The sequence below is a fragment of the Cryptomeria japonica genome, chromosome 5 (assembly GCF_030272615.1).
Source record: "Cryptomeria japonica chromosome 5, Sugi_1.0, whole genome shotgun sequence".
NCBI classification, from domain to species: Eukaryota; Viridiplantae; Streptophyta; class Pinopsida; order Cupressales; family Cupressaceae; genus Cryptomeria; species Cryptomeria japonica.
The window spans coordinates 708,855,496-708,875,955 of record NC_081409.1 but is presented as its reverse complement, the minus strand read 5'-3'; the positions used below and the strand labels follow the sequence as shown (position 1 = coordinate 708,875,955).

Here is a 20,460-nt window from a genome sequence, read left to right as displayed (position 1 = left end):
AACTCAACAATTCAATTTTTAACTATTCAAATAAAGTAATTGATTAATCTATTAAAATATTAAAATACACTTAATCCTTTATTTCAAAATTAATTTTAAAAACGCATAACACGCAACAACAATGCAAAACAGAAACACGACCGGCATACCAACAGAAAGGGACAATTGACCGACGACTGACACTGCTCAGTGACGAGCAAGGCTATGGGTGAAACTTAGGACCTTAAGACTATCTCTTCCACTTCCATTGGATTATTTAGATACGCTCAGACCTGTGGAACCAGGTGAAGTCAGTACCTTGTACCTGCAAATCCCGCATCACCAATTCACGAATACATATATATATATATATATATTCAAACACGGTAGACACATCGGTGAAGGAGAATCGTGACGTTTCCTATCTCACTGAAGTGAGTGAAGGAAAATCATCTCCTCGCACCCAATACACTTACACACAAACATGATAACATATACATAACGCATCTCACACATAAAATAAATGTGTTAGTCCATGGTCAGTAATTCGATAAAATAACATCTAACCATCAATGAGGAAATAATGTGTAAACAACATACACTGAAACTCAAATCAATGTATAACATAACATAGCATAATATCTTAGTAAAACATCACCATACAATGTATCCATTAATATCCACTGAAAAAGTCAACTATAGTCAAAACAAGTATCTAAAAAGTCTAATCGAGGGAGGGGTACTACATCATGCATGGCATGTCGGTTCATATTAGAATTTTTTTTACAATTTGATAACACAACAAAGATAGAGAAACAAATGTTTCAAAATAGACAAACACAACAAAAGATAGTAAAACATCACCATACAATGTATCCACTAATATCCACTGAAAAATTCAACTATAGTCAAAACAAGTATCTAAAAAGTCTAATCGAGGGAGGGGTACTACATCATGCATGGCATGTCGGTTCATATTAGATATTTTTTTTACAATTTGATAACACAACAAAGATAGAGAAACAAATGTTTCAAAATAGACAAACACAACAAAAGATAGTAAAACATCACCATACAATGTATCCACTAATATCCACTGAAAAAGTCAACTATAGTCAAAACAAGTATCTAAAAAGTCTAATCGAGGGAGGGGTACTACATCATGCATGGCATGTCGGTTCATATTAGATTTTTTTTTACAATTTGATAACACAACAAAGATAGAGAAACAAATGTTTCAAAATAGATCGCCATTGACATTAGATCTACCCACCAATGACAGGTGAAGACACGTGGACAAAGGAATAAAAAATAAGACAATGAAAATTAAATTCAAAACTGCAACATAAAACTACAAGCATCACATCCACATATACCTAAGGGATAGGGAATCTTCGTATGTAGCGGGGATTTATTTGAAGTCATCAATGGCATCAATTGACTGGTCTACCAGCAAGAAAACCCATCAAAATTGAAATGTATGCATTTAATGTGAGGGCACCTAAAAGCATACATTACACATTACACATTCCATCAACAAAATGGATTTGGAATTGTATTTTGAGTTTGTATTACTCAAGAAGAATGATTATGATGACAATAGTAGTAGAGACGCACATGTCACAATAATTTCAAGCAAACTTGTGTGTTAAGTCAATTGTATCAACAATATCTTACAAAATTAAAGATGAGAAAAAAGGGTTTTTGCAATAGTTTTACCTGCTTAGATTAACTCCAATATTATTCACTAGTAATTACATACATGTTTGAAAGTTTTTATTTAAGTATGAATACAATCATGCATCTTGAAAGATAGTTTATTTTTTTAACCTACTTGAGATAGGTTGATTAACCTGTGATCCGTTATTTATGTTAATTCAAGATCAGTCTAGAGGTGTGTTTTGATTTAAAAACCTTGCTCGCTAGTTAAAAGAGAAAGTGTTGAGGAGGATGAGTACGTGGAAGAGTGAATGGGAGTTTTCAGTGCAAGATCTGAACATAACAGAGCTATAAGCTACGTGGAAGACAACATCGATCAATCTTTAGGCCTTTGCTAAAGATTAAGGGACCAAGAACAATTTGTAAAGAGATTGAAGGGACGATCGATGTACAATAGTCTCATTGCTTAATCATATGACTACCTAATAAGGTATTTATCAATACCATCAATCCTAAAATCTTCATAATAGGTAAACTAGAAGTCTACGTATTATCCAAAGTTGTGTAGTAGTTCTAGATAGTTCCATGACATTCAAAATATAAATATAGATTCACCTTACATTAATTAGTGCAAGCTTATTAACTTGTCCTCTCTAACATGAAAGAAATGGAATGTAAAATTCAATTAGTTTCACCAAAAAAGTGAGCTTAACAATAGATAAATTACGAAGTTACCCGGTTCGTCCTTGGACCCCCTCTTGATTCGAACGGGTTCCTGGTTCGGGTCTGGTTCGGATTGGGTTCGACCAGGGTTCAAAAAACCCAGAGGTAGTTCGCCTCTTGTTGAACCTAGTCGAACTCGGGTCGAACCCGGGCGGATCGAGGTCGAACCTGGGCAGCTGGGTGGCCCAAAAAAGCAAATTATATGCAAAATTTAATTTGAATTTGAATTTCGCCTGCTAAAAAGTGAAACTTAAACCCTAAAAGTGACTTCTAAAACATTATATTCACTCATTTCACCTCATTTGTGTTGCAAACAAAAGTTTTATGAGAGCAAGTTGAAGATAGGGTGAACAAAATTTGGCTTCCAAGATCAAAGAGGAGTTGAAGACTGATTTTTGAAGCTTCAACAAGTGTTGCAACATCATTTCCATACATTTTCAAGCTTCCATTGGCTGCAAGAGGTAGGTTTTTTAACAATTTTTTCCAACTATTTTTGTTTCACAAATTGTCAAACATGAAACTTGATTTTTTTTTCATTATTTAGTTTTTGTTTTTGAATATGTTTATATTATTTCTTGCCATAGGAACTAGAATGACATCTACATCTTCCTCCATTGGCAATGAACAAACAACTGCAAAACAAAGAAATTATCCAAATTCTCTTTTATGGAAGTATGTTGACATTATAAAACAACTTCTAGGAGGTGGGGGATTCCGTTGGAGATGCCATTTGTGTGGAATAAAAGGAAGAGACATAAAAAAATGCCCTGGAAAAGATGTAAACCTATACGAGATGAGACAGTGATGAAATATATTAGAGAGCATGAGGCGGCAGAAAAGAGAGAAGCCCGTAGATTGAACCAAACCACATCAAAGAAAATAAGGGGAATGCAAGCCCCTTCTAATCCCAATATTGTAGTAGAAGACCACCCCTTCTTTGCTACAATGAACCTCAAAGTGAACCACCCTTGACACGCAAAAGAACAAAAGGGCCTTTAGAAACCGCATTCCAAAATGAGAGTAGAGACATTGCTGATGAAGATATAGTAAAGAGCATTTATGCAAATGGGTTGTCTTTCAATGTTGTTTGCTCTCCATATTGGAAGCAAATGATAAAAAGTGTTAATGAGGCTCCAAGAGGGTATAAGGGCCCCAGTTATGAGAAGGTACATGGAACATTATTGGAGAAAGAGGTGAAGATGGTTGAAGATGTATTGAAACCCATAAGGGATTCATGGGTTGAGACAGGTGTAACAATTGTTTCGGAAGGGTGGAAAGATGCTAAGAACCGTCCCTTGATCAATGTCATAGCGGTGTCCCCAAAAGGGGCAATGTTTTTGAAAGTTGTGGATTGTGAGGGCCAAATAAAAGGGCCAATTTATTGCAGAAATTCTCATCTCCGCCATTGAGTTAGTGGGACCCCGCAATGTTGTCCACGTCGTAACGGACAATGCAAAAAATTGTAGAGTTGCTAGTTTGTTGGTTGAGCAACACTATGATCACATCTTTTGGACACCTTGTGCGGTACATTCACTCAATCTTATGCTACAAAGGGTTGGACAAAAAATTAAATGTATTACAGATGTGTATGCAGAGGCTGAGGACATCCAGATGTTCATCACAAACCACCACATGTATCATGGGATTTTTAGAACCTATTCGAATTTGGAGCTATTGAAGGTAAGTGAAATAATAATTTAATTTTACATTTTCTGATTTTTTTTAATTTTCAATGTTCATAATATCATTGTGTAAGCTATATTGTGTATTCTTCTTTAAAGTTTGGCTTTATTTTTTAATCATTTGGCATGAATTAATAATTTGTGTTATAGGTTGTTGAGACCCGTTTTGCATCAAACACAATCGTCTTAAGACGACTTGTGAAAGTTAGAGTCGCACTATGCAATATGGTGATCAACACCAATTGGGTTGTATGGAAGCAGAGTAGCACTGAGAGGGCAAAAAAAAATAGAGAGAGAATATTGAATTAGAAATGGTGGGATCTTGTTACATATCTCCTAAGTATCACTGAGCCCATCATGAGCGTGATTCGCTATACAAACATGGATAGGCCTTGCATAGGTGAGATTTATGATGGCATTGACTCAATGCTTGAATAAATAAAGGTCACTATAAATGAAAAAGAGAATGACCCCCAGGCGAAATTCTTCAAAGAACGGGAAGCAATTATTGTAGAAAGGTGGAATAAGATGACCACTCATTTGCATCTTCTTGCCTATGCCTTGACACCTAAGTACTATAGCAATCAATTTCTTGATAAACCAGGAAGGATTCCACCATGGAGAGATATAGAAGTATCTGATGGGTACAAGACAGCATTTATTAGACTATATCCTAATGATGATTTGAGAGATGTTTTTACAAATGAGTTCATAGAATTCGCAAATGGGAATGGTCTAAGTGTTGATGCACTTCGTCATAGATCCAAGAAGGATGCTCATAGCTGGTGGTACTTCCATGGCACATGCTTCCAACACCTACAACCCCTCGCTATAAAAGTTTTATCCCAAGTAATTTTAATTAATTAAAATTTTATATTTTCAAGTTTTAGTTTATTTATAGTTTACTTTGTCTTCATAGGTTGCTAGTAATTTTCTTTTTATTAATGTATAACTTTAATTGTTTACTTTGTCTTCATAGGTTGCTAGTTCATCTACTTCAGAAAGAAATTGGAGCACATACTTTTTCATCCACTCAATCAAACGCAATAGGCTGCTATCAAAAAGAGCGGAGAATTTAGTATATGTGCATTCCAACCTACATCTTCTTTCACACAAACAACGTGACTACACACAAGGGGAAACAAAGATGTGGGATATAGAGCCAAAACATACTGATTTGGATGCTCCCGCTTCTCAGCTTCTTGCATTGACACTTGATGACTCGGATATTGAGCCAACTTATAGTGCAAGTGCAAGTGGTATTGCTCATCTAATGTCAATGTCAATGAGGAGGAGGAGGATGAATTAGATGATTCATTTAATGATTAAACTTTATATTGTTGAAAGTTGAAACAATGATACTTGAATATTTTGTCATTTTGATATTAAACTTTATGTATATGATGCTATTATGGTATCATCATAATACTATGATTACAATCTTATGTTTGTTTTGTTGTATATATGATGCTATGTGACATGCAAATTTTAATTCATGCTTATAGGCTTCACAAATATCAATATATTCTCAACCAAATGATTGCTCTAATGAAGAACTTGAGAAAGTTAATACCGCAATGTTGGTTGATATGTTCTTATGCAAAGAGTTTCAAGCTAAAGCTAAAGGTGAACCGTATGTCTACGATGCTCAAGCCTTTCAGGCCAGATATAATTACAATCTTAGGAGTCAAGGCAAGGCTCCATTAACATAACCACCTCCCCCATAGGGTGGATTTGTACCTTCCGATGGGAACGCAAGCAACAATCCTCCCCCTCCTCAGGCTTTTCAAGGAGCACGTCCTAGACAAACTCAAGGGCAAGAATATGTTTTGAAATGATCTTTTGATGTTACCAAGGAGATGGAGAGGATTGCCACCACTATGTCCCTAATGGAGGTACTGAGATATTGCCCTGAACAAAAGAAGACTCTCCTTAAGAAGTTGGAACTACTGGAGTCTCAAAGCAACGAGGTTAAGATGACCGACCTGAATGAAGTCAATGCCAATGTCAGTAGCGATGCAATTGAGAACCCACCATTTTTACTTAGTTTGAGGATATGTGGAAAGAATCTGCACAACTGTTTGGTAGACTCAGATGCTTCCGAAAATGTAATGCCATACTCTATATGTCAGAAGCTCGGTCTCAACCCAGTGCGTGCAAATAGTAAGGTGGTACAATTGGACAAGACTGAGGTCAATGTAATTGGAGAATTAAAAGTTGTATACATCCAATTGGGTGTTGATCCCTGTATATCCCGTTACATCAACATTCAAGTGGTGGATATTCCAGAGGTATATGGGATGCTTCTCAGTAGGGATTGGTCAAAAACTTTAGGAGGCTACTTCTCAGTCTGTTTTACATACTTATGGCTTCCATGGAAGGGAGTGAGTAATCAGATCCGAATTGATAGTAAACCCAAGTTGAAGAAGTTGGTCACAGATTATGGAGCTCCCAATAAGGTGGCATATGTTGAAGTGAGTACAAGAGTCTATAGAGTAAATGAAATCCTCACTTTCTCCGCACCTGCCATTCCCCAATTACGTATATGTCGTACTGGCGTACCGGGTTCTTTGACCCCGAACTCGAAACGGTAACTTAGATAAATTACATAATCTTGTTGATAATTGAAGAATGATTAAAAATCGTTGTTCAATTATCAAACTAAATATCATCTATTATTTCATTTAATTTTCAAATTCTATTCCCAACTTAACCGAATTCCCAAACCTAATTATGACTATTCACATTTACATATACCAAGTTAATTAATACTAAATTCCATAGTAAAAGAAATTATTTTCCTTCTCAAATATACTATGTTACTTGTTACAATAAATTTAAAAAGGCTCCTTTTGGATTGAAGTTTATTGATCTTTTTTTCTAAATTCAACTTCTAAGCTCCCACTGATTGTTAATTAAAAAATTAATTTTAAATTCCATGGATTCAACTATTTAATCTCAGATCTTTGAAAACATAAAATTTTGCAGCACTCAACATTGGAAGAATTAAAACAAAGAACATAGAACAACAAATTATTTTATTAATTATTCATCAAGAGATTACAAATGTATAGCTGCTGAAAATTCAAAGATGTTTCTGTAGAAGAGCTTACAACACACTAAAATAATTGACAACTGAAAACTAAGTAAGAGCCATTGATAGATTACTGGAATTGTTCAATAACAAACTAAACTTATGGCAACAAACTGGACATTTCATTATACACTAAGGATATTTTTCTAAGATGCCAGCTAAAATTCTGAATCTCAAGAATAATGCAAACTACATGCCATTAAAATAAAATAAGAAAAAAAATAATAAATCTCTCCATTATTATATTTTAAAAAGCAATACATTGCAATTTTACATGTGGATGCCAACTTTACTCTACTGAAGTGAGTAAAGAATATACATCTTAGACACTTAACTAATGTTTTTAATATTTGAATTTTAAGGGGATGATCAGTATACAATACTCTCATAGCTCAATCATATGAAAAATAATTTTGAATTCCATGCATACCCTTCTATGGATTCAATTATTTAATCTAAGATCATTAGAAACATCAATATTTGTAGCAATCAATATTAGAACAGTTAAATCAAAGAACATGGAACAATTAATTATTTTAATGATTTATTATGAAGAGATTACAAATTTATAGCTACTGAATATTCAAAGATCTTTCTGTAAAATACCTAACTCATTTGACAACACACTAAAATAATTGACAACAAATTGCATTTGACAACAAACTGGAAATTAGCTATGAGTTATTAACAGTTTACTAGGATAGTTCAACAACAAACTGAGCTTATGACAAGAAGCTGGACATTTCATTATGCATTCACCAAGGGTGTTTTTCTAAGATGCCAGCTGAAATCTCAAGAGTAATGCAAACTATATATCATTAAAATAAAATTAGAAATAAAATAAAAAATCTCTATTATTGTATTTAAAAAAGCAATATAATGCAATTTCACATGTGCATGTCAATTTTAATAATAGAGGAAATGTGTTAAGTTTACCATCTAAATTAGAACGATTTCCTGAATAATTCAAAATTATATCTTTCGTAGTCCCCAGTGACCCATTTACAAGATTTTCAAAATTTAAGCTAAATATAGTCAGATATAAAAGCACCGATCTCCCTTAATATAGATAATATTACAAATGTTTTGGTAAAGTATATCAATAGAATTGACTACTCTGCCTGTGCAAACTTCATCGCCCCATCATAAATCTGGGATACATAGTGATGTCTTATATCACTTAAAGAAACTCTACTAGAGCATACTGGACACTGCAATCATTTATATAATAGTTTAAGTACATTAAAACACGTATGTAATGTGTAATTGAATCAAACAAGACATTCAGAAAATATATTAAATAAGAATCAAATTTCACTTACAGTGGAGGAACCACGACTTCCATCTCTTGAAATCCATTTTGTTATGCATGATCTTCCAAAGAAATGGCCACAGGAAAGAGAACTGGAATTCCACAATTAGAAATGTTAGAATTCTTCTTATAAGCTGTTAACAATAAACGAAATATTCCACCAAACTCAAGAGCCAGTAATACTAGCTACAGATAATCCACCCCAACTGAACATTACTAGCTACAAATAATGCATCCCAGCTGAGCATTACATTGACAAACATATCGTGGCAGATTGGAATATTGGAGTGCATAAACTATCTTTCATGTTGTAATGCTCCTCTTTATCATCATTCTGAATTCCTTGTTGAATGGTGAATGTTGCATTGTTGTCTTCTTTGTATAAAGAGGAGCATTACAACATGAAAGATAGTAATACATCCCAACTGGGCATTACATTGACAAAAATATGGTGGCTGCTTGGAATATTGGAGTACATCAAACTGTAATAGAATGCATGCGACACAGTTTGATTACAGCATGGAAGGTTTGTCATGTTGCAATAGAAAACATCTGATCTATACACGTATGACTCAAACATCCTGGAGTTGATAGGCATCCAGCTCATGAAGGCATTCTCGTCTTCAAAGATAAGAGAAAATGAAAAATAGCAAAACAAAATGTGTCCAAAACATGTTAAGATCGAGCACACCACATCACCTATGATGATCCAACTGAGTTGGCACATCAAACCACAATTTACGGCAAGAAGTTTAAAGACAAGCAAGCACTGCTTCATACGTTATCCACCAAAAATCCTTGAAGCTGATTGACATCCAGGGCCTAAGCGCAGGCATTCCAACAACTAAAGAGGATGGAATCCTTAAAAATTAACAATAGAGTTCTACATTTTAGTATTTCCTAAAGTTCCTAGCATACTTTTTATCCTACTTCCCCATTTCTACAGCAGCTAAAACAGCATACCTTCCCCCACTGAAGATTTATAAACACGTGAAGCTTCAGATGAAAATGAAAGCCCGTTGAGTATAATATTAAGGTGTGGACAAATGATTTCACCTGTAACTGTAAGTCTATTTCTTAGAAAATGCATAAGCCTAATGCCATAGAAAGAATGCCTGCACCACAAATATGACTGGGCTTTGAATGTTTACTACAATACTTTGTGGCTATATTCCAAATTTTATGGAGGAAAATTTAAATTAAGGCATTTCTTCTCAATGCAAAATAAAACGGAACATACCTAAACTAGCAGAATTCATGCCTAAAAAAGAGACATCTCTGAACCACGAGGGAGGAAGCCAAAGGAACACTGCCAATTTGGCATTTCTGCATTAGACAGTTGAAAAGCTGATTTCTTAACAATTTCATCAGTATCCCTTAGGCTTCTTTCTTGACCAATTTCATTTACTGCAGGGTATGTTGACATAGTATCTGATAGTTGGTTGCTTTCGTTCTTGATCAATTTCCTTTACTGCAGGGTACATGACATAGCATCTGATAATTGGCTGCTTCCTATCCATATTTGTTTAAATCATACTCCGGATGGAAACTTCTATGGATGGATCAATGGCTATTTCAGCATAAGGAGAAGCATGGAGGCCTAATATCCAAAACTGGAAACAAATACATGCTAAGCTAACCACTCTGTTGAGAATGATGAAGAAAACATAAAATACTGCGAATAGGAATCACATTCAAGTATCTTACCTACAATCCAAGTTAAAATCACTTTTTATCATAGATATACTTAGTCGAGACAATTTTTTGATGGGTCTTCTAAAGGTAACCTGGGTCGGCTGGGTGGGGGTGAGATCATTAGAGATCCAAAGGATAAGGTCATGGTGGCCTACGTGGCAAATCTGGGCTCTCAAACGTCCAACGTGGTCATTATTGAGGGTGATTTGAAAAATGTCATAATGATGCTGCAAGGGAAAGTGAAGCCGGGATGGTGGGTGATGGATATAATCACAAAGTGCCAAGACATAATTGCTATGCTTGGCCACGTCAAATACCAACACAGCTTCAGAGAAGGAAATAAAACTATGGATAGAGTGGCTAACTTAGACCCTTTTATTGAGGGCCTTAAAACTTGGATGACGCTACACGAAATACCTGTGATGTTGTTCGTGCCACGATCACTGAAGAAAGTCATCCCAATGAGATTTAAAGATTTTATTATTGCCTTTTCAATCTCTTCCTTGGCCATGTTGTACTATAATCATTTATTGGAAAGCACTCTCACATTCCTATAGACTACCTTATATTTTGTTAGCCACCGGTTGTCCCAATGTATTTTGGACGAAGGCCAACCCTCAGACTTCAAGACCTTTATGACTCTTCAATTTTGAATAGCATCAAAAGTGTGTATGCATGATAAATAACATGAATATAACTCTTAATGGTTCATTAATATCATTTGCTTAGTTACTTATGAATGTGAAATTTAATGATTTCATTATATGGAATGAAATGGTTTTAATGATATTATGCTATATGTTTATTTGGGCTAACCTGTTACTGACATTTGTGATGGTGTTTGTATGAGAATTGACATGTTATGCAGGTGCTCAGGGTGCAACAAGGGCGCACCTGTCTGCCTACACCAGGAACAGTCTGAAAACCTAGAGACCCAGTTGGACCATTAAGGACGAAACTTCTTTAGATCTAAATTCCCAATCATGGCCAACGATATAATCTAGGGAATGGACTATAAGGGGATGAAATAAATTCCCCACCCCACATGAAGCATAAGGACATGAGATTGAAAAAAAGAATAAAATAAAACAAATGCACCTTGGAGAAAATGAATTTGCAGCATATGTATTATATTATCCAAGCTTCAAGTACAAGATAAATTATTTTGGTTCTATGTTTTGGAGGGCTAATTTCTCCTTCCACGGCCAAGGTCGTTGCGCCCAACAAGAAGAAATGAAGAAGAGAGAGGAGTCGTAGGTAGAGGACTAGCCGTGCCAGTCTCTAAACATAGTCTCCCCCAACCTCTTCCTTAAAACTTGCACCAACCACGTGTTGGGAAGGGAACCGTGGGTTTTAAATCAGCAAAAAGAGGGCTTCTGGGATACATATTTTTCTGGGCTGAGCGTGGAGACTGGGGGTGGCCACTAATTGATACAAGAGACATCGATTTGCAGTGAGTAGAGAGGAGGAGGACTCCGAAGGAAACCAGTCATCTACAACTTCATCCTGAAAAGGGGTCAGTTCCTTCATTCTTTGCTATCAAAAATGAAAGGACTTTTCTTTCCATTCAATTCCAGCAGTAGGGAATTAGTCTAAGGATAAATAGTCTGCATATTACAGGGTAAAAGAACCCTTTTCTCTTACATTAATATTCGTTTTTTGGGTTTGGTCATGCCATTCTCTAAGGCTCTCAGTTAAAAGTCTATTTGCCTTCCTTATGCTGTCAATTTGCTGCATACGTACCTGCCAAGGCATTTTTATCAGCAAATATTCCGCTTCCAAACACTTGTATATTTTGTATCTCGGTAATACTCTGCCGATCTCTCCTAAATGTAAGCCTAGAAAAGCCATTATAGAACCTTGAATTTGTAAATATCCTACTAACACTGCATTCCAAGAGATAATATCTTGTTGAGCAAATTTCATACCTTCCCCACGCTCTAATATTTGCATAAATGTCTTCCAGGTTGACTGCTGCTATAACTATTATTACCCTAAGTATGTGTGTATATAAGTCCATGCCACAACCATACATACATACACACACACATAGCTATATATTTATAAATAAAGTAATAAACAGTGAGATGGCTTAATAGCTACCAAATGCATTTGCTGGAAAGCTTCTAAGCCTCTTAAACAACTGCATTTTGTGCATGATCAGTCTTGAATTTTGATGCTGCTGTTGAAATGAATAGCTAGTTCGGATCATATTTTAATGTTGCCTTATGGCAATTAAAATATTATCATATTGTAATAAGGTTAAGCGTCTACATGTCTAATAGGGCTGGGCCCAAAATGAAACGTGTTATAACTTGCAAATTATGTAGGCCCCAAATTGGGCGCCAAAAGGGCAAAACTAAAATATGTTAAAATAGCAGCAATTTGGTTAAAGCTGACTTGGAAAACTTGAACATGAATCTTGTATATAAAAAAGATTCATTTTACACTTCATACACATCGCATCATCTTCATCAAGTGCCGTTAGCCTTATGCAAAATTCAGTCAGCGAACTCCAAGGAAAGAAGAGGCAAGTCTATCCGATCATTGAGCGAATCCATTGGACAGCTTGCTGGGCAAGGTGGTGTCCTATACTTCAGCAATCTCCTTCTCCAAGTGGTGTCGATATTCTGCTCTCTCTGAAGATATACCACAGCTGCATATACTTGGTTTAGTCTGCCCTAGATTGGCACTACAATCAGATAAGTAATCTGATTCATGTAATCCGCTTATAAATAAAGGAACTGATTTGAATCTTTGATGCTGGGTTTTCCCTCCAAGAGGGAGGTTTTCCCAGGGTGCTTGTGTCTTGTGTACTTTATTTGTTATTTCTGCTTATTCTCAATCTGATTATAATTTAAGTAACTAGATTAACATCTGATTGCCTAAAACCAAGATGGTATCAGAGCCAAGTCCAAGCTAGGAGCCCCAAGCACACGAGAGGTGTGGCTTAAGGGGGGGTGTTGGTGTTGGAAATAAGCCACGCCCGGACTGACGATGGACTAGTCCAAGAGGGGCTAGTAGCTCAGTGGTAGAGCACTCCAGCAGCGTATGGAAGGTCCTAGGTTCAAGTCCTAGCTGGTCCATGTCTCAACATGGTATCAGAGCCAAGCTCGAATTAGGGGTAATCAGATTGATTGTAGTCATTCCTCCTCTTTCGTTTTGCTCTTATCACTTCATTCGAAATGTTGAACTGTCTTAGGGTTGAAGATAGATTGGATGGTGCATCCAACTTCACGTCATGGAGATTCCAAATCATGCTTGCATTAAATGGAAGTGATCTTGCAGACTTTGTGGAGAGATCATCCATTGAACCTGAGGCAGAAGAGGAAAAGACTTCATGGAGGAAGAAAGATTTTCAAGCTCAGAGAATGCTGGTTGACTCTGTGAAGGATCATATTGTACCTATCATCTCTAAGTTGAAGACTGCCAGCGAAATGTTCAAGACATTAGAAGAGATGTACGAAATCAACAACACCAGTCGTGCCCTAGCTTTGAAGCAGCAACTTCATCACATCAAGATGATGAAAGGTAAATCCGTCATAGCATACTTCATGAGGATTTCTGATTTGAGAGATCAGCTCTCATCCATTGGGAAGGTTGTTGATGACAGTGACTTGACCATGCTTGCTCTCAATGGTCTTCTGGCATCTTGGGAGTCTTACATTCAAGGAATTAGTGCAAGATCAGAACTTCCCAAGTTCGACCGTTTGAGAGTAGATTGCATACAAGAAGAGTCATGGTTGATAGCAAGAGGAATTGAGCGTGATCATTGTGACGTAGACAATCAAGTCCTTGCTTCGCATATGGTTAAAGGCAAAGGAAGGAAGTGGAATAGAGACAGAGATTCGGATCTTGCCCCTAAATCAAAAAGGAAGGACTTATCTCACATCCAGTGCTTTAAGTGTGACAAGTATAGTCATTTTGCTCGGGATTGCAAATTAAGGTCCACTCCTCTTGCTTCTTCTACAGAAGTTGGCATAGGGACATCTCAGGAGGAACAAAGGTCAAATGAAGACTTCCTTTTCTAAAAGGAGGAAATGTTAGAGGGAGCTTGACATCTTTAGCTTCAGAGGGAGCTTGTCAAGCTCAGAGGGAACCAGTTTCTTTCAGCTTCAGAGGAAGCCTCATTTTTGGGTAACGCATTCTTCTCTGGGAGAAGTTTTCATTCCACCCTCTGCGAGTAGGCATGGTGGACCCACCCTCTACGAGTAGGTATGGTGGGTATCATTGAAGAAATTCCACCCTCTGCGAGTAGGCATGGTGGTCCCACCCTCTGCGAGTAGGCATGGTGGTCCCACCCTCTGCGAGTAGGTATGGTGGGTATCATGGAAGAAATTCCATGATGAGTTCATTCACCCTCTGGGAGTAGCTATGGTGAACGTATCATTTGTTTTATCCATGGGAGTAGCCATGATGGTTGCCACTATGTAACTTGATAGAATCCTCTCTAGCTAAGAGGGAGTGTTGAAATGAATAGCTAGTTCGGATCATATTTTAATGTTGCCTTATGGTAATTAAAATATTATCATATTGTAATAAGGTTAAGCGTCTACATGTCTAATAGGGCTGGGCCCAAAATGAAACGTGTTATAACTTGCAAGTTATGTAGGCCCCAAATTGGGTGCCAAAAGGGCAAAACTAAAATATGTTAAAATAGCGGCAATTTGGTTAAAGCCAACTTGGAAAACTTGAACATGAATCTTGCATATAAACAAGATTCATTTTACACTTCATACACATCGCATCATCTCCATCAAGTGCCGTTAGCCTTATCCAAAATTCAGTCAGCGAACTCCAAGGAAAGAAGAGATCTAAGTCTTCATACTGCTGTAAGTCTATCTGATCATTGAGCGAATCCATTGGACAGCTTGCTTGGCAAGGTGGTGTCCTATACTTCAGCGATCTCCTTCTCCAAGTGGTGTCGATATTCTACTCTCTCTGAAGATATACCACAACTGCATATACTTGGTTTAGTTTGCCCTAGATTGGCACTACAATCAGATAAGTAGTTTGATTCATGTAATTGTTGATGTGTCTTTTGTACACGACCAAACACAGAATAAAATACCTAAAGGTACCTTATCCTCTCTTGAACACAATTTCCCGACTGCTGAAGATCTCGTCGAAGGATCAGTCGGAGTAACTCCAAGGTTCTGATATGTAGGTTCTCTACATGTGGATAAGCTCTTGCGGTATGATGTGATTTTGCTGGAATCACAAGGGGACTTACATTTGACTGCCTAAGCATCTGATTTATTGGAACTCAAGTCATATCTATTGGTTGGAAGATAAAGAAATGTCAAAAGGTACAGAGTTTAGAGAGTCTACTCTAAGACCTAGAATGCAAGAAGATGGATGAACGACTAGGTGGAGTCCTACTGGGTTGGGTCTCACCATCAAGCTTGAACAATCCGACACCAACTCAGTGCGATCTTCTAAGGGATGCTTCAAATATATTCAAATCAGATACCATCAGATACTAATCATCATTCAAGTTAATGCATGAACAATAGACGTGTAACGACTTGAGATTAAGCTCATTCTATGCCAGTTGACCACGCAAGGCGCACTTACAGTCAGCAAGAGGCTAGTGGTTTGGACTAGGGGGATTCCATGCGAGTGCATTCAATAAATTCTTTCATTCAATCTAATCATTTATCATCTACAATGAAGATTCAACAAGAGACCATGCATATTGCAAAGAAACGACACATTTCACCATATCTTCAATGAAAAGGGGGTTCATTTACAATCAAGGCAACAATTTCTTGCCTTCTCTTCCTAATCTATTCTAATTGCTATTCTATTTGCTATTCTACTATCTATTCTCTATTATTCAATCTCTGACTATTATCTATTAACTAACTATTAACTATTACAAATGAGGAGCCAGGGCTTTATATAGAGAACCCTTTACAAACTGACGGCTCTGATTAACTTAGAATCAATGGCTAGGATTACAAGATAGAAACCCTAATTAGGGTTTGTTACAACAAACTTCCTTAGCCAATTAGAAAATTACATTTCAGAAGTGAGGACCAATAGGAAGCAGGGGTAGGTACATCGAAGTTTGTGCCGCCTCCGGTAAATTAGGTACATTGAATCTGATCATGCTGAGGTGGACCAATCCGACGGGAAGAATGATGACTAGGATGCCACCTTGTCTAACGCTTGTGACTTGGTTGATCCTCTTCTGTCTTTTGACATGATGAATGATGTACTTCCTTTGTTTGACCAGGCTTCCTTATTGTCAAGTCTTTCTTCTCCGATAGCACACCTCCGCCTGGAAGTGCTGGTAAAGCCCTTTCTTTGTCATCTTGTGAAAGAATGAAGTCTTGAGGCTAACTTGAACTCCTTGAACACTCCTAGTCTTCCAATGCTTCAAAGCACCTTGAGTCTTCCCTTTTGCCTGTGGAACGTCCTTGATGATGATGGGCTGGAAGAGGTCGTCCTTGCCTTGACCTGGTCTTCTTCTATCTGCAAAATAAACCAAAAGATGATTAAGGATACATAATAAATTTATTTAACATAGCATTTTCTACCTTAAATCATCAATAAGAGTTATCAAAATGAAGTTCACTTGAAATCCTTCCCAAGGACAGGCCCCAAAAATTTTCGCCCTCGACCCTGGCCAAGGACAGGACCTATTTGGGATTTTCGCCCTGGACCCTCTAGAAGGGTCAGGAGCGAAATTCTTGTTTAAGCTCAAATTCCATCATTTTATTGGTTCAAAATGTCTCCAAGACAATCATATGCTATCTTTCTCTTGTCCAAAGCCTAGGAATCCATGTCTCAACCTTCATCATGAGCAAGTTAGGTAAAATTGAGAATTTAGCCCTGGACCCTTAGGAAGGGTCAGGAGCGAATTTCTTTCCTTAGCTCAAAATACTCACTTTTTTCACTCACAATCCCCTCTAGGGCATGCTAGTGGCAATCTTTAAGCCCAATCTACCTTGATCACTGCCTTGGCCTAGCACAAATTTGGAAGAAAAAGGACATTTTATGAATTTCGCCCTGGACCCTCTGGAAGGGTCCGGAGAGAATTTCTAGTTTTAGGCTTGATCTTAAACTTCCTTTACCTTAGTTCATCTTGCAAGGCAAGAATACCTTACTCCACCTTCAACCATGCCACAAGAATCAATGTTTTGGCTTCACCCAAGGAGAAAATGGTGGATTTGAAGAGTTTTGCTTTGGACCCTTTGGAAGGGTCAGGAGCGAAATTCATGTTTTGCTTGTTTTCCCTCACTCAACTCCATTCCTCTCACTTTGTTCTAACTTGCTTCTCACCTCTGGATCTATCTCTCAACTTGCTTGGCAACATTTACTTGGCCTCAAAAATGGCTAAAAGGAGAATTTCGCTAAAAAACATGGCCAGGGACAGGACCTATAAGGGATTTCGCCCTAGACCCTTTGGAAGGGTCAGGAGCGAAATCCTTGTCCAAGCTTAGAATCTTCATTTTTGGAGGCAACAATCCATTCAAGGGCAATCCTAGGGGCATCCCCCAACTTCTCCCACCTTGGTCTAGGCTTAGCTTGGCATAAAAATGAAAGGAAAAGGGTGTTTTAAGAAATTTCGCTCTAGACCCTTTGGAAGGGTCAGGAGCGAATTCCATATTTTAAGCTTATTCCTTATTCCTCTCACTTCAATTCATCTTCTAAGGCATGGTCATGCCACTTCAAACCCATCCAAGCCATAAAAACCAAAGACTTGACTTGCTTTGAAGGGAAAATACGTGATTTTAAGAATTTCGCTCTGGACCCTTTGGAAGGGTCAAGAGCGAAATTCATGTTTTTGCTCAATTCCTTCAAGTTTGAAGATCACCAACAAGTCAAAGTCATGCCTAAAGACATCTCCCATCTTAATTTACCCTATCCCACACTTGACTTAGCATAAGATCGAGGGAAAAGGGAGGTTTTGGGGAATTTCGCTCTGGACCCTTTGGAAGGGCCAGGAGCGAATTTCCCCCTCTAGGACAAAATCTCCACCTTTTATTGCTTTCAATCATTCCCCAAGGCAAGAACATGTCCATCTTTCTTCCAACATGACTTGGACACTAAGAACTTGGCCAAACAAGGAAGAAAATGAGGTCCATGGAAATTTTCGCTCTGGACCCTTTGGAAGGGTCAGGAGCGAAAATCATGCTCTAGGCTTGATTCTTCATTTCTCCAACTCCAAACCACCTCAAAAGGCAAAGACATGTTATCTCACTTCCATCCACGCCATAAAGACCAAGGACTTGACCTCCTCTAAGGGAAAAATAGGTGCTTGCAAGAATTTCGCCTTGGACCCTTTGGAAGGGTGAGGAGCGAAATTCTTGATCTTGGACAAAATCTTCACATTTTGATGCTTTCATTCACTTCCTAAGGCAAGAACATGTCAAAACCTTCTCAATATGCCTTAGAAACTAAGATCTTGGTCTAGTCAAGGGAGAAGTGGGTGTCTTCTAAGAATTTCGCTCTGGACCCTTTGGAAGGGTCAGGAGGGAAATTCAAGTTTTGGGTTGATTTCACACCTCTTTCCTCCTCAACTCACTTCAAACTTGATTTAACCAATTTCTTCTCGCCACAATCAAGTCCACTTACCACCAAATTAGCTTGAAAACCTCACCTTTCAATGCCTTAGGCAAAATAGGGAGTCAAATGAGGATTTCGTTCTAGACCCTTTGGAAGGGTCATGAGCGAATTTCCTCCTCCAGGCTAATTTCCATCATTTTGTCACTTCAAACCTTCTTCCTAAGGCCAATATGCATCCAAGTCCTTCATACCATGCAATAGAGGTTTCAAACTTGGTCAAGACAAGGAGCAAAGCAGAGGAAATATGAATTTCGCCTTGGACCCTTTGGAAGGGTCAGGAGCGAAATTCATCCTTAAGCTCATTTCATACCTCAAACTTCCTTTCCTTGCCTTGGATATAACTTTTCAAGACTTCTCCTATCATCTCCAGGCCAACTTGCCTCTTACTTCGCCCAAAAAATCTTCATTTTCAAGGCCTAAGGCCAAAATTGAGGGTCAAAAGGAGGAATTCGCTCTGGACCCTTTGGAAGGGTCAGGAGCGAATTTCCTATTCTAAGCTCAAATCCCTTCTCAAACTATCTTGACTTTGCCCTAGACTTGATCCTAAATCAATTTCCTTCCATGTCCTTCGCCAAATTTCTCAACCATACACTGACCTAGATCAATTTTAGGTTCCTTATTAAATTTCGCCCTAGACCCTTTGGAAGGGGCAGGAGCGAAATTTGAGTTTTGCTCAAACTTCTTGACCTATTCCGCTCATCTCACCCAGTCTGGCCTCCTTTGATCTTCTTCTCATCAAATCATGCCTAGGATCTCATTTTTCACCAATTGGATCAATCTTAACCCTGAGAGATGACACTGACTCACTAACTCACTTGAACTCAAACAAGACACAACTAAGCCAAAGGAAGACCTTGAATGAAACCCTAACCTGGAGCATCCACTGACTCACCCTAGCTCAAGTAGAGCCTGCTATCTAGCGATCCCCCTGACAGCACTCATTATGCAAAGGCTAACAGACAAAACTCTAAAAGACCCAGAAAACAAACCCTAGAAAGCAAAAAGTAGGGGTCCCCATTTGCAATGGGGCGATGTGTGAATATGTCACAATAGTAATCTGCTTATAAATAAAGGAACTGATCTGAATGAGGTTTTCCCAGGGTACTTGTGTCTTGTGTTGTGTACTTTATTTGTTATTTCTGCTTATTCTCAGTCTGATTATACTTTAAGTAACTAGATTAACATCTAATTGCCTAAAACCAACAGCTGTCCTATACTATTATTCTCCAGCCAATATAAACTGGTGAGCATGCTCTTTACAGGGCTGAAAATCATGGAAACCAAGCTCTTATACGTGACTACTAGATGCTACTCTATTTCTTTATTATACCGTCCATAGGAACTTGAGAGCTTGATGTCTATGGGGGTTTAAGTTCATTTTAAAATCCGTTTTTTTTTCATGAGATCATTATACGCTGCCCAACTCTTTAGGTTACAGCCAATATGGACTGAGATCATGCTTTCTACGGGATTTAAATACATCAAAAATCAGGCTTCTATATAGGGCCAATATAGGCTGCCCTGTACTTTTAATTTCCAGCCATTTATATAACTGCCCAGTATCCTTATTTTGCAGTCAAAGTAAACTGGTGTAAATGTCTTTCTCAGGAATCAAACTCCTCCAATTATGATTTTATAAGTGGCCTCTATAAATGATGTCTAGTAATCTCATTCACAGCTAATGTGATCTTGTTTACATGGTCTTCAAGGCTTGAAATCCATCAATTTCTGCCCTTGAT

The 20,460-nt window shown here is 37.7% G+C and overlaps 1 protein-coding gene across 1 annotated transcript in view; it reads right to left on the bottom strand.

Annotated features, from left to right (window-relative positions):
* Positions 1–7,966: 7,966 nt before the first annotated feature.
* Positions 7,967–20,460, bottom strand: part of LOC131075059 (uncharacterized) — a 30,999-nt gene continuing 18,505 nt past the window's right edge. The window contains exons 2-3 of the mRNA XM_058011851.2: positions 8,460–8,541; positions 7,967–8,348 (exon numbers count right to left, since the gene is read on the bottom strand). Of these exons, the coding sequence (XP_057867834.1) occupies positions 8,250–8,348; positions 8,460–8,541 (181 nt within the window). The 3' untranslated portion in view covers positions 7,967–8,249. The remainder of the gene's footprint in view (positions 8,349–8,459; positions 8,542–20,460) is intronic.